Source organism: Pseudomassariella vexata (genome assembly GCF_002105095.1).
Source record: "Pseudomassariella vexata strain CBS 129021 chromosome Unknown BCR38scaffold_2, whole genome shotgun sequence".
NCBI lineage: Eukaryota > Fungi > Ascomycota > Sordariomycetes > Amphisphaeriales > Pseudomassariaceae > Pseudomassariella > Pseudomassariella vexata.
The window spans coordinates 1,975,284-1,989,095 of record NW_024467957.1 but is presented as its reverse complement, the minus strand read 5'-3'; the positions used below and the strand labels follow the sequence as shown (position 1 = coordinate 1,989,095).

The 13,812-nt window shown below is 51.1% G+C and overlaps 4 protein-coding genes across 4 annotated transcripts; 3 read left to right on the top strand and 1 right to left on the bottom strand.

The window, feature by feature from the left end:
* The first annotated feature begins 2,512 nt into the window (after positions 1-2,512).
* Positions 2,513-6,159, top strand: BCR38DRAFT_98428 (fungal-specific transcription factor domain-containing protein). Its single transcript, XM_040865828.1, has 6 exons — positions 2,513-2,886; positions 3,038-3,107; positions 3,162-3,918; positions 3,978-4,607; positions 4,759-5,143; positions 5,190-6,159. The coding sequence occupies exons 1-6, from the start codon at positions 2,629-2,631 to the stop codon at positions 6,003-6,005; spliced, it is 2,916 nt and encodes a 971-aa protein (XP_040719999.1). The 5' UTR covers positions 2,513-2,628; the 3' UTR covers positions 6,006-6,159.
* Positions 6,160-6,746: 587 nt separating this feature from the next.
* Positions 6,747-8,589, top strand: BCR38DRAFT_454934 (peptidase M24, structural domain-containing protein; the record flags this gene model as incomplete). The annotated part of the gene is made up of 5 exons (XM_040861744.1): positions 6,747-6,786; positions 7,074-7,200; positions 7,287-7,343; positions 7,384-7,977; positions 8,037-8,589. 5 exons carry the CDS (start codon positions 6,747-6,749, stop codon positions 8,587-8,589), a joined length of 1,371 nt encoding a protein of 456 aa, XP_040719998.1.
* A 299-nt stretch (positions 8,590-8,888) lies between these two features.
* Positions 8,889-10,765, bottom strand: BCR38DRAFT_520909 (concanavalin A-like lectin/glucanase domain-containing protein). The gene is made up of 2 exons (XM_040865171.1): positions 10,294-10,765; positions 8,889-10,234 (listed from the first exon to the last, which is right to left on the bottom strand). The coding sequence occupies exons 1-2, from the start codon at positions 10,401-10,403 to the stop codon at positions 8,995-8,997; spliced, it is 1,350 nt and encodes a 449-aa protein (XP_040719997.1). The 5' UTR covers positions 10,404-10,765; the 3' UTR covers positions 8,889-8,994.
* A 389-nt stretch (positions 10,766-11,154) lies between these two features.
* BCR38DRAFT_420859 (glycosyltransferase family 57 protein) lies at positions 11,155-13,282 on the top strand. The gene is made up of 4 exons (XM_040859407.1): positions 11,155-11,369; positions 11,448-11,720; positions 11,777-12,270; positions 12,323-13,282. The coding sequence occupies exons 1-4, from the start codon at positions 11,293-11,295 to the stop codon at positions 12,982-12,984; spliced, it is 1,506 nt and encodes a 501-aa protein (XP_040719996.1). The 5' UTR covers positions 11,155-11,292; the 3' UTR covers positions 12,985-13,282.
* Positions 13,283-13,812: the final 530 nt, after the last annotated feature.

Below are 13,812 nucleotides of genomic sequence, written 5' to 3'. Positions count from 1 at the left end.
GGCAGAAGACGTTAAAGGCACTCGTTTAGTCAACGACCATTAAAGACAGCCTGGTCACTACTATAGTAACTGCCCTTGAGGTCTAAATAAGTTAATTAAGTAAGGTGCCCTTATATTTACTCGGACCATGAAGTTGGAACAGTCAACTACAAATCCCTACTTGCAAGTTGTTGAATATGTGACAAGCATGACAATTGGAGAAGGAATGTATTTATTATTCAAGCCGTATTGTCTAGCTCTTTTGAGCAAGTGGGCTGGATACAGCATGGGGACTTCGCATTTAAGACAACTGATGCTACACGAGGAAACACCGAACCTCCGATTCGTGATCGTGAAAACTGTAATCTGGGACTTGGCTCTAAGGCGCAATGTCTCTCATAGGCCACAGCTACCCGATGATGAGCCTTGAATATTCACAAGTAGCTAAACCTATACCTGTAGAATCTGCTTCTCCTTGTGCGTTCGCTCATTCATTACCTTGAAAGGCAATTGCCAACTTCTCTGCCCACAGTGAGATCCTGAGCTGTCTCCACAGTACGCATTTATCACTTTGGTATATACTCATGAAGTTGGCCATCCCACCGTCGTGTCCCACCTTCTCAATACTTGCCAAGGCGCCAGTGTTTGCTACAGGCGCCAAGCCAAATGACGGACTTTCACCGAGACGGCAAAAGCATGATCAACGATGGAACATTCGGCAACCCGGCAACGGGTTCAGTTCTTCGGACGAGCTTAGCACTCAGCGAAGAAACCGCACACTCGGCCTAACCGTCCAAGGCTTCCGTTCAACATCCCACAGCGGAGAGACGGATCTTGGTAGTGTGGAAGTTTGTGGCTCCGTGTCAGCTAACAGCATCTGCTTAGGCGCAAAACCATCGCGCCTGCTTTCAAGTCTGGTGAAAAGGACGACATACATACACTCACTGCTAGTTTGGGCGCCGGATGGGAGTGATCCAGTGGCTTGAGACGAGAGTTCGGCGGACGATTCCATGACCATGGTCATGTCATACAAGGTATCAACCGCTGGACCGTCTGACTCTACTGCCGCTACGCCCTAGTTTGGAAATCAGTTGCTAAAAAGGTAGCCGTTCGCCGTTCGCCGCTCGCAGCCAACCATGAAGAGCTTTGGAATGACGCCTAATGAGGCCTGGGTGATAATGGAGGCGGGCCTGAACCATCTGCCGTATGCCATCATGGGAACCCCGAAACCAAAACGACACTTTTTGTTCCCCTCCCGACCGATTCGAGGGACACTCAACTTTGATTAATGGGGTAGCCGCTGCTTTTATTCAACTCGTAGCTGAACTAACCGTCATGATTAGAGTATACTGTAGTAACTAGCTTGGAACAGGAGCATCTGTTTTGCGCCATAGAACTAGCTGAATATGCAATCATAGCAAGCAGCATGCTACATAGCAAATGAAGTGCTCTTATTGCATTCTGACCTCGCCAGCATCTTTACAGGCCGCAACGCTACGATACGGTGGCAATATGCAAGTGGTGGAGACGTCGGTATTAGTGAGGGGAGAGACAAGCAGGTGTTACTAAGGACCCCTCATCACTGAAAAAGCCATAATACATTGCGAGTAATAATCCCATTTCGACTTGCTTGGCAACCAATGGTGAATGCAGACAACCTTTTCTCATGCATCTACATAAGCATATGCAATAAGTTAGGTCATCGGTGCAAGGTCTACCATTGTAAATTTTCGACTGTCTCGAGATTCACGAACTGACCTCGCCTCTGCAGTCCCCCCGCTGCTATGATAAGATACTCTCGACCACAATCCCCTTTACTTACTACTCTCAATTCCTCGAGTATCTATCCCCTTGATACTTTTAATCGTATTAACACAGTAAAGGCCATTTGAAGATCTGCGCTGGGTCAGGCTGGGCCTCGTGGATTTATGCACGTCCTGACTCCGATGGTCAGATAACTGCCGCTAGGCAACATTGAGCTTCCCAGCCGATTGGGTCTAGCTTCACCGGGCTTCACTTAGGAAGTACCCAGGTAGTGGTTTCGCCGTTTTGCCGTCGCACACCAAGACCTGGCACTCGGGCTATGGAAGCCACCGTCAAGACCCCAACCTGCTGAACCCTCTTTTCGTACTCGGTCCTTGACTGGCCTGACTGGACTGTATTATGTAGTGCTCTGCACAGCCTTATGAAATACACACCAGCCAAGTCAGCCACAATTAACACATATGTAATAGCACATGTAGCACACACAGTCCCACTGTCGTTCCCGTTCCACCCACCCCTGCGGTCAACTTCCAAGTTCCCTGCCTGCGTCGCAAGAAACCGGACCAATCTTCTCCTTCTTTTCGCCATTTGCTCATTGTGCTTTCTGGTACTTTGTACTTGCGCCATTAGCCAGCATCCTTTGGGACGTTTAACCTTTCCCGTCTACATGTGCCTTAAATCACTCTTCCAAGTGTAACTCAACTTCCACCGATCACTGCTACCCATTCCGCCTGTGGCCCCGTCCTCTCGGAATTGAACTGGCACGCAAGACCAAGACGATTGACTGCCGTGACCACGATGCACGCAACATTCAATGTCGCATACTTGAAGTGAAGAAGATCAGGAAACCCACAGGTGGATGTTAGATCAGGAAAGACATAGGACATGTCGACCCCTACCAGGGCCGGAACATCTTCCCCTCCTCCGCCTCCATTACATCCTTCTGGGATCAAGGGCTCGCCCGTCAAGGACGAAGAGGTTGAGTCAGTACCCGAGTCTGATGGGGAGAACTCCGATACCCAGTCCATCGATGATATTGCGCCCTCAACGTCTGCGAACCAAAAAGGAAAGGCGGCCGACTCATCCATCAAGGCTCAATCGGTGCCACTGCAGAAACGTCGACGAGTAACTCGAGCATGCGATGTATGTTACTTCCCATGCCAACACTGTTCTTCACTGGTCCTTCGTGCATGTACAGGTCGGCCCCACGAGTAGGCAGTCCAAGGGCCGAAACCCGCAGAGACGTCTCAAGCCGGCCCAAGAAGACGTGTCGCTGATATCCATCACCATATAGGAATGTCGCAGGAAGAAAATCAAATGTGATGGCAAGCAGCCTTGCACGCATTGCCAGGTGTATAGCTATGGTATGAGTCCCCCCGGGGTTGGCTAGGTCAAGAATTGTTTCGTTGACCGTTCAGACTGCACCTACGACAAGCCGTCCAACCGGCGCAGGAACCCGGCGCCTCAATATATCGAAGCACTAGAACAGAAGTTACAACGGGCTGAGGCGCTTCTTCGCAAATTCATGCCCGACGTCGACCTCAACGACCCAAATCTGGACCTCTCCGTGCAACAGGAATTTCGCCTGAGAGAACAGGCTCGGGCTCAGACTCTGCTGAGGGATGATGCTTCCGGATCTTCTTCCTCGTCCAAGGATGCGAAGCTATTATCTATGATCTCGGGCGCTGGGCAGCTCGACCTGGACGAAAAGGGCGATTACGATTTTCATGGTCTCTCGTCGGGTGCCGTCTTCTTCCGCCGCATGAAGGAGCACTTTCGTACTTTGCTTGGCCGCGACTACAAGATCCCTAGCCTTCCCCGTGGTTCAGGTCGGACCCCAGGGGCCGGACTCAATTTCGATTCCCCGAAATCCTCGGCGACTGGGGAGATGACGGCCTCGTCGGCAGACTTATATAACCTACCACCGAAAGAGGTTGCACGGACACTATGTTCGTACTCGTTCAACTACGCCACCTGTCTGCTGCGCATTGTTCATATTCCCTCCTTCTATGAGATGCTCGACGAGCTTTACGAAAAGCAACCGGGAAGCTTTGGGGAGGATGACGACAGGCATCTTGCGCTGGTATACTCGGTACTAGCTCTTGGATGCATGTACGATGTTCATGATGACGGGGATTTGGATACACCCCCGTACGAGATGGCCATGGAAGAAGGGTAATGAACATGTCACGTTTTGGATTTTAGTTGACTGCTGTGCTAATTTTATCATCTAGGCTCAAGTATTACACATCGGCCAGACTGCTCTTGCAAGACCTCACTGACTGTCGGGACTTGACGTCACTCCAAGCACTGTTATTCATGATCCTCTTCATGCAGTCGATATCGAATCTTAGCACTTGTTACGGTTTCGTTGGAATCGCGTTGCGGTCTGCCTTGCGAATGGGGCTTCATAGGCATCTGCCACAGATGCAGGTCAACCCAATCGAGTCGGAAACAAGGCGACGAATATTCTATGTCTGTCGACAACTTGACATATATGTCTCTGCACTTCTCGGCTTCCCGCTATTGCTTAACGACGAAGACGTCGATCAACCATTACCTACACCAGTGGATGATCAGTTTATCACAATCAACGGCATCCTGCCTGTGCCCTCTGGCACAATTTGTTTCTTCGAGGCTTTCAACGCGCACGCCCGGTTGATGGATATTCTCAGCAAGGTCATCAAGCACATATATCCTTTGAAAGGCATTGAACACACCGCGGCCGAGGGTGAACAACCAACCGGATCGTACGTCATCAGCTACACTAAAGTCAAAGAGATGGAGAAAAGTTTGCAGCAATGGAATGAGCAATTGCCTGTCGCATGGCGGCCAAATTCGGATGGTTCCGAGGAAGTCGTTCGGTAAGTTTCCTCCCCTCCGTTCGTCTATTGATGTCCACCATGGCATTTCGTCCATAATTGGGGTGCACAGCGTCTGACGACGTGGTGGCCATTCACCCCCTGCGATTTATACACTGGGCAACGTGAAGTATGCGGCTGACTGATTTTACAGAGTGCGTAATCTCTTGAGGTTCGCCTATGCCCACGTGCAGATGGTGCTGTACAGGCCTTTCCTTCATTACGTTTCCCCACGTGTTTGCGTAGGCAAAAATGTGGACGAGCGCTCCTACGCTTGCGGTGCAGCTGGCATAAATATTGCACGCAATATTGTGCACATTGGAGCCGAAATGCGTAAGCAAGTGTCGTTGGTTGGGCCTTACTGGTTCACTTTTTTCACCGAGTTCTTCGCCGTTATCTCGCTAGTCTTTTTTGTTCTGGAGAATCAAGATAAGCCGGGAACGAATGAAATTCTGGCGGATGCTATAGCTGGAAGAGATATGATCACTACGCTTGCGCGTAGAAGCATGATCGCGGACTCTATTGCCAAGAACCTACAAGTAAGCTGTACACAAAGCCTTCAGTGTTTCGTCGCTAACCATCCAGACTCTCTTCGAGCAACTCCCGAAAAATCTTAAGAAGATCAAAGCAACGACGGTACCGACAAGGAAGCGATCAGCACCTGGGTCCAAGTCAGGCTTCATCGCGATGCCTTCGCCCTCTACCTTGAAGGCCAAAATTTCCTCTCATCTCCCAGAGGAATTTGGCCGCTCGAAAAGTGGCTCAAGCAAGCCGGGAAGAAGCTCTAAGGAATCAGTACGCCCCAAGGTCTCCTACGATCCACTCAATCTACAAACCGGTCTAGATTTCGGTGCAAGTAGTTTCTCTACAACGTCGCCGCTCGATCTGTCGGTGGGGACCCCAGAAAGCACATCTTCGGGAAATCTCTATGAACCGAGTCCAAACTTACACCATACTACAGTCGGGTTAAATCCACTCCACAGACTGGACGCGATGATGTTTCCATCTGAGGATCCTCTTGCCTACCCTAATCAACCAGGATTTGATTTTGGGCCTCCTGGACAGTCTTTGAGTCCAGACATGGCTCACCCACCGCAGGATACACAGCAGTTCTACATGCCCAACTATTTTGATGGCATCGAGGGCCAGCTAATGGGCCCGCTCCCGCCGTTTCTGATGCAGAACCCCGGGCAGTCTGGATTCGATTTTCCAGCACAGATCTACTCTGATCCAGTGTTGTCACTGCATATGCAGCAAAGCCAACATCGCCAGCAGCAACGCCATCCTCAAGCTCTTTCTCAATCACAACAACAACATCACCAACCGCAGCATTCTGCGGCACAACAGCAGCACCAGTTCTCCAATGCGCCGTGGAGCGGAATGTTCCCTCATTACGATTAGCCTCGGGCTGTGAAAGTTACTTGCAATTGCATGTATGAATATCATATATGAGCAACGGCTTGTTTGGTCGTTTGCTAGGAACTGGAGTTTGGCATTTGGAGTTATCAATGTGTAACATTGTGGGGCGATGTCGGTCAAGATTTACGGTCAGGTAAACACTCGTGAGCATACGATGCACATGTTTCAGAAAAGTTTTAACGATACCTATGTAGTGGAAAGCGGCTCTATAGACGGAATCGAGCTCTCAGAGGTCGGAGGCGCAGGTCCATGACCTAGGTTGGGTTTGTTACTAAGGGGTATGTAACACATGCAAGAGAGAAAAGCACCGAATTCCAACACCATACTAAAAATAACGTTACTGCATATCCACATTGCAGAAATTTTCTTGCAAAGTTCGGGTAGAATAGTGATGCCAAACGCCAGCAGGACGCGAGGCCAAGTCCAAGTATCGGATATTTCATATACTTGTCAAATACAGCGCTCGGAGCGACCAGACTCGGAGTGACCAGACTCAAAGTTTGGGTAACGTGTCCGGATTGAGAGTAGACCGAGTGGCTCGGTTCCCGAAAACAGTTAGGTGGTTCAAATTGCAACTAGTACTCCTTCGAGGAGTCCCTACGAAGCACAAAAGTCTACAACGATCGAGCTGCCGTTGGGGTCTAGCATGCCTTGTTTCATTCAGAGCGCGGGACGACTGGCTGATATCTGGACTACAATGACAGTGCCATCGAGATCAACAAGATGTCGCTGAGACAGACTTCGAGCAACAGCAAGTTTCCTGGTAAGCCGAGCTATGTCCGTTAGCTTCTTCTCTACATAAATGGCTGGGCCGGGCTACCAAACTGTGGACTACCGTATGGACTTGTCTGTGAATGTCTTGTGGTGGCATGGCCTAAGGAAAGGGACTTTGGGGGTGGAGTATGCTCAGCGTCAGGATCGGTGGCAAACTCGAATAGCCGTATTGGGGTTTTGAAATCGTAATACTGCATAACCTTCGGCTGCTACTCACAATCTGTATCTGGGTCTCTGGGATTACTTGGTCTCCAACCGCTCTAACGCTATGATTAGCAAAGACACATGCTAGAAAAGTGGCCGACGAGCTCGGCGTCGACAATGGCCTCATCTACTTGCCAGGCCAGCTGGAGTCGACGTGGGAGGACTCGGACATGGGACCGTCATTTCGACAACGTAGATAGTGAGTGAAGTCACCTCGACCTCCCAGCAATCACCTGTGCTGCTACAACGTCTTCAACCCTTCCCATCGTCTCTGACATCTATCAGCTTCTACTATCTCACCGGTGCTGACTTTGCTGGATGCGCCGTGACCTACGATATGAAGTCGGACCACTTGACCTTGTGTTCCTAACACGCCCCCAAGTCTCCTGCTGTGGTTCGGCACAACACCAACCCCAGCTAAGTGCCTCGAGAAAGCCGATCTAGACGAGGTCAAGTACGTGAGTGACCTTCCCAAGTACCTGATCTCCAAGCTCGCGACGGTCCAGCAACTCTATGTACTGAGGGAATCGCAAATGCCCAAGCTCGGCTCCCTTGGGGTGCTCACGCCGCAGGTGCGGGTCGACACCACCTCACTCCTACCCGCCATCAGTGAAGCCCGAGTAGTAAAGACGGACTACGAGATCGCCATGATCCGCATAGCCTGCGCCGTGTCTTCTAAGGCGCACCATGACGTGTGTGCCCGTTTCCTCTACTTCAAGAACGAATGCGAGATCGAAGCGACCTTCTCAGCATCCTGCATAGCTTCAAACTCGCACGCGCAGTCGTACCCCGTCATCGCCGGGTCCGGTACTAACGCTGGTACGCTCCACTACGACTCCAATAACGAGCCCCTCGAGGGGCGCCAAGTCGTTGTCCTCGACGCGGGAGCCGAGCGGAACTGTTACGCCTCCGACATCACCAGGACTCTTCCCATCGGCGGTAAGTTCACCCGCGAGGGCAAGGCCTCTACGACCTTGTCACCCGCATGCAGGAGGAGTGCATCGCGCGTATTCGTCCCGGGATCTTCTTCTACAGCCTCCAACTACACGCCCACATGGTGGCCGCTAATGGACTCCTTCACCTCGGTATCCTGCATAACGGCTCTGCAAGGGAGATCTTCGCCAACGGCACCACGGCGGCTTTCTTCCCGCACGTACTGGGACACCATGTTGGGTTGGAGGTCCACGATGTACCGGGCAGGGAGAAACTCATGCTCCAGGCCGATGGCTTACCCTCCGTCGTGCGCCGGAGCAAGCGGACCCCTATTACCCCCGGGATCCTCCAGGCTATGATCAAGGATGCTGCAGGCGTGTACGGTGGCCCGTTCACGGGAAGGAGGGAGCTGGATGCGGGTATGGTTGTCACGATTGAGCCGGGGATCTACTTCTGCCGCGAGTACATTGAGGCGTCTTTCCTGAAGAAGCCTGAGCATGCCAAGTATATCAACCGGGAGGTATTGGAGAAGTATTGGGGCGTGGGAGGCGTCAGGATTGAGGACTGCATTTTGGTTACTGGGGAGGGTCATGAGAATATCTCGTCGGCGGCGCCAAAGGGAGAGAGAATGTTGAATATCATTAACAGGAGATGATTTGAGATGCAGCAAAACGGGTGGGGGGGGGCGAGGGGGGGCTGGGCATAAGACGGCTCTTGCCGACGTGCTTTTCACCATCTAGTCAGGTACTAACATGTCAGCGACGGAATACCCGGCTGCATCTGATGTCTAGTCAAAATTTCAGCAATAGGCAAGATATCAGATCTACGCTGGCCAGAGCTACCCGAGACCTAGCCCCTGATGTCCGAAAGGCATTAGCTAGCTCATGGGCACCAGCAGATCCAATATAGTATCACAAGGGGGACGAGATAGAGGGGACACAGGGAAACTACAGACAAGGTAGAAACCGTCATAGATATCATCAATGCCAAACTCGTTTTATACAAAACCCAAGCCTCCCACGCCCCGAAACTCTGAAATTCAGCCTCCCACTCGTTACCCTTATAAGTACTTCTTGGGCAACGTCTTCTTGCGCTCGTAGTAAATATATCCAGCAACCAAGACCACCTGACTGGCAATAATAACAAAGATGAGTTTTCCGTGCTTGGGTGAGCTTTGAATAGCGACGTGTTCCAACATAGTGCCGTGCGTGTCTCCCATCATGCTCTTGATGGAATTCTCCGAATCCTTGATTTTCTGGCTCAGTTCGCCGCGCAACTTCTTGACCTCGCCGTCCATCGAATTGACCTGCTTCATGATGGTGTCTAGCTTGTCTAACCGGCCCAGGAGGATCTTGATGTCGTTGATGGCCTGGGACGTCTCCTCGTGGCGCTTTTCGCCGATGGAACTTTGGGCCGATACCGAGCGGAAGATGGTCGAGAGATGGTGGTTGACGCTCTGCAGTCGGTTGTGCAGGTCCGTAAACTGCGCGACCGAGCTGGTGATGGAGTCTGCTGGCTGGTCTGGAAGATCAGCGTCCCAGGCATTGTCCTTCACCGGAGGGACGGGCATGTTCTTTTCGTGGTCATAACCGCCACCGCCGAAGAACTGCTGTTGCGAGTCTTGTTGCTGCTTCTGTTGCTGCTGCTGCTGCTGTGGCGGGGCCGCTTCGTGTTGGGCGTTGAGGTCTGCGGTCATGACGACCAGTTTGAAAACCTCAAAAGAGTCTGGGTTTTCGGCGCTGGCGGCTGTGATACCGAAAGTGTAGCCGGGAGGGATGCTGATTTTGTCGCTCTCGAAGCAAAGTCGACCATCGATCTCCACTTTGAAGAGGTTCTTGGTCTGGCGCATCTTGATCTGCGACTGACGACCTAGATTACGGTAACTGTAGTCGCAGTGGCCGAAGGCCAAACTGTCCACGCTGTGATGTGTCTTGTAGTCTGTGGTTCCGTCATTCAAGAAACCTCTAATCATGCCCGCTCCTCCGCCAGATCGGTCAACAACAAGGGCCAGCCCGTCGAACTTCTCGACCGTGTATATTGATGCAGACCCGATGTCCTGCACGCCCCGCCTTGCCAGCCAGATATTCAGGTTACCACCCCCCCTCTCTGGGCCGTTGACCCGGAAGTCGACGTCGGCTATCCATTCCTTGTAATTGTTGGTGTTGTCGGCCCATACTGCACCTCGGGCGTTCCCAGGCGCAGGTTGTGTTAGGATGACCTTGTTGGAAAGCACTTCGGGTACTCCTGGCACGCCTTGGATGGAGAACTGAGGTACAGATTGTTGGCCCTTGTCGTTAATCCTACGAAACGCTGTTAGCAATGCCCAATACTACAGCTAAGGAGGCCGCTGTGCACTTACCTTGGTGTATACCCAAAACTGAGCTTGTCCACAAGGAATTGGGGTGGTTCGGCAGCTTGAGCTATCGCGGCTAGCCAAGCGGCCAGAGCCGAGGCGGATGATAAGCGCATTTTCTGATGTGGCAGCAGCAGTTCAAGTTTGGGGAAGCTCTCGTGAAGCTGAACAGAAGCTGCAGCAAGGTGTATCTGGTGGGTTCTTCTCCTTTGAAGAGGTGGTCCTCGTGCAAGGTGTGTGACCCTGGTATAAGGACACTTTGGCACCTGCAAGTGACCCAGTTTCGTGCACCTGTGAGCTAAAACTTCGAGGCAGATGTGGTTCCAAAAGCTTTTTTTTTGCTTAGGTTTGCTTGTAGTAAGAGGGTGCGAGAGGAATCGCAGTCACTCGCCGCTCACTTGCTCTCCTCAAAGGATTTCATGAAACTGTTCATCTGTTGCAATCATCTATCACAAAAAGCCCAGGGACTGGATGTGAGGGATACCCTGGAAGCAAGCTTGAAACTACCTAACCTAGTACAATTGCAGCTGCAAGGGGTAAATGCCACGTTGTGGCTAGCCGTGTCGACTACTTTAGTAATATCTTCTACAATTGTAGGTTCCTCTGGTCACCTCAAACAAGCAGTGGCATGGATCATGAATGTTACAACTATGTGAGAGGATTGGGTTATCGGGCCATCCCAGACGTTCAAGTTTTCTTTTTACAACAGAAAATGATGTTGTCTTGTACTTAGCTACTATAACACTTGGTGCGTTCATGCAGTCAGGTGCAAGCTCCATGCTGGAGGTCGGTAAAAGTAGATGCCGATGGAGGGGCTGTTGCTCCCCCCAAAAAGTTCCCAGCTCTCAGCTCTCAAGCCTCAATTGACTTCAACAATCCTCAGCTGTCCCAAGCCTCATCTACATTCCTTTGCTTTCCCACCAAACACGACCCCTTTAGTGCCCCGACATGCCAAATCTTGGGCTCTTTCATTGAAAAGTCGGCCATGATCTGATATTCTGCACAATGAGTGAAACATATCCGACCATCACGCAGTGCGCGATTCTTGCGACCGCATTCAAGATCCTGCTCTTCCCAGCATAGTATGTGCTTCGTAGCCAGTTCTTGAGCTCCACCATCAACCGAATTCACCCAGAACCGAACTGACACGTACTGTACAGCAAGTCCACCGATTTTGAGGTTCATCGGAATTGGCTTGCTATTACTCACAGCCTGCCCCTGTGGGAGTGGTACTACGAAAAGACCTCAGAATGGACTCTTGACTACCCACCCTTCTTCGCTTACTTCGAATGGGCTCTCTCCCAAGTCGCTAAGCTGGTCGACCCGGCCATGCTTCGCATATACAATCTCGAATATGACAGCTGGCAGACGCGCTACTTCCAACGCTTCTCGGTTATCACCACCGAGCTTGTGCTGATATATGCACTTCAGACGTGAGTTCGGACTGTCCTGTAAACGAAGCAAGGACGATACTTATTCGTGTCCCAAGGTACGTTGACTCGACTCATGGAGTGGCCAAGAAGGCTGCCCAAGCAGCGGCACTTTCCATCTTTCTGTCACCCGGTCTTCTCATCATCGATCACATACACTTCCAGTATAATGGTTGCATGTACGGACTCTTGATCGCATCCTTGATTTTGGCACGACAGAAGTCCGGCCTTCTAGCCAGCGGGCTCGTATTTGCGGTACTGCTATGTATGAAGCATATATATGCCTATCTTGCGCCGGCATACGTCGTCTTCCTCTTGAGAACCTATTGCCTATCGCCAAAATCCGTCCTTCGCATACAGTTCTTCAACTGTGCGAAGCTTGGTGCCGGTATCTTGGCAATCCTGGGTGCCGCATTCGGCCCCTTCGCGGTCAAGGGTCAGATTCCTCAGATTCTCAGCCGGTTGTTCCCATTCTCTCGAGGTCTATGTCACGCATATTGGGCGCCGAATGTGTGGGCAATGTACTCCTTCATGGATCGGGTCTTGATCTTCGGTAAGGACAATCGCTTAGCCATAATAATTTCTCAAGACTGACAATATCCTAGTGGCTCCACGACTTGGGCTGCCTGTGAAGGAGGAGGCACTAAATAGTGTCACTCGAGGTCTTGTTGGGGACTCCGCCTTCGCCGTCCTCCCGGAGATCACGCCGAGGATATGCTTCGGCCTCACCCTTCTCTTTCAGGTCATCCCTCTAGTGAGATTGTTCTTCAAGCCCAGCTGGGATGCTTTCATCGGAGCAGTGACGCTCTGCGGCTACGCTTCGTTTCTGTTTGGGTGGCATGTTCATGAGAAGGCAATTCTGCTCGTTATCATTCCGTTCAGTCTGGTTGCACTTAAGGATCGCCGCCATCTCAGTGCATTCCGCCCCTTGGCGGTTTCTGGTCACGTCTCATTATTTCCGCTGCTCTTCACCCCCGCCGAGTTTCCCATCAAGACTGTATACACCATTTTCTGGTTGATACTATTCCTCATAGTCTTCGATCGCCTGGCACCAGCGTCGAATCGGCAGCGGCTATTCCTCTTCGACCGCTTCAGCATTATTTATATAGGAGTCAGTATACCGCTAATCCTATACTGCTCGCTTATACACCAGATGGTATTTGGGAAGAGCTATGAATTCCTGCCTCTGATGTTTATAAGTTCCTACTCGGCAATCGGGGTTGTGAGTAGTTGGGTGGGCTACTTGGTGGTCTACTTCTTTCCGTAGTCGCTAACGAGAGACACGCTCTGTACATACGATTATACCCAATGCAATGGAGTCTTACCACTGCATTTACATGTTGTGAGATGATGGAGTGTCCGCATGCCGCTCGGGAGACCAGATCGGGTCTGTTGCGCGCAATATCTCGCAAGCCAGTTAGTGTTAGCTTGCCTTGGCAAGTCCACAGACAAAACTCAGTAGGGTGTGCGGCGCTATAGCACGTATAAGTCGATTGGCCATTGATACGTCCAGTTGGAGATGTCTTGTTTGTATGTTTAAGTACTGGCCGCAAAGAGCATACACGTTTTACCATGTTGGCGGTTCGGTACAATCACTTGTCCTGCATGTCCTCGGTCTGACATTTTTAAGGTTGGGTCAGATCCATGATCTAGAAGCCATGTCACGAAGACAATGGCACCCCGGCTTTTGTTACCAGACTTACACTTGGGTCGAAATACTTGCGGTCCAGTATGCCAGACGATGCTTTTGACTTGAATAATACGTATCTGCAGGGACCCGTAGTGCAAACAATTCCCAGTACGGTAAACGTCCTTGAGTATGTAAACGCTACGCTGTTGACAGTCCAGGCATGGATTATAAGAACCGGTCTACTATACTGCACTGTATCCCCTACATTCCGGTGGCCCTGGGTTCACTCAGATGTGCAAAACAGGTGATTAAGACTGGGCCTAGCATTTTTAAAGCTATTTCCGATGTGCTGGTTGGTCGGAGCGGGCCTACCCACGGTGGCAGGACGAGGAATGGAATGAAGCCAAAGGGGTATACCAACCGAACATGGGGTATAAACTGGCCAAAAAGTGACAAATTGAGTTA

What these genes read in the sequence shown, in the direction of transcription:
- BCR38DRAFT_420859 (XM_040859407.1), top strand. Translation starts at nt 11,293, where the DNA reads ATGAGTGAAACATATCCGACCATCACGCAGTGCGCGATTCTTGCGACC. An exon ending in ATCCTGCTCTTCCCAGCATA is followed by an intron (nt 11,370 to 11,447) that starts GTATGTGCTTCG and finishes CGTACTGTACAG; the next exon opens with CAAGTCCACCGATTTTGAGG. An exon ending in GGATCGGGTCTTGATCTTCG is followed by an intron (nt 12,271 to 12,322) that starts GTAAGGACAATC and finishes ACAATATCCTAG; the next exon opens with TGGCTCCACGACTTGGGCTG.
- BCR38DRAFT_520909 (XM_040865171.1), bottom strand. Translation starts at nt 10,403, where the DNA reads ATGCGCTTATCATCCGCCTCGGCTCTGGCCGCTTGGCTAGCCGCGATA. An exon ending in AGTTTTGGGTATACACCAAG is followed by an intron (nt 10,235 to 10,293) that starts GTAAGTGCACAG and finishes AGCGTTTCGTAG; the next exon opens with GATTAACGACAAGGGCCAAC.
- BCR38DRAFT_98428 (XM_040865828.1), top strand. Translation starts at nt 2,629, where the DNA reads ATGTCGACCCCTACCAGGGCCGGAACATCTTCCCCTCCTCCGCCTCCA. An exon ending in GAGTAACTCGAGCATGCGAT is followed by an intron (nt 2,887 to 3,037) that starts GTATGTTACTTC and finishes ATCACCATATAG; the next exon opens with GAATGTCGCAGGAAGAAAAT. An exon ending in GGTTCCGAGGAAGTCGTTCG is followed by an intron (nt 4,608 to 4,758) that starts GTAAGTTTCCTC and finishes CTGATTTTACAG; the next exon opens with AGTGCGTAATCTCTTGAGGT.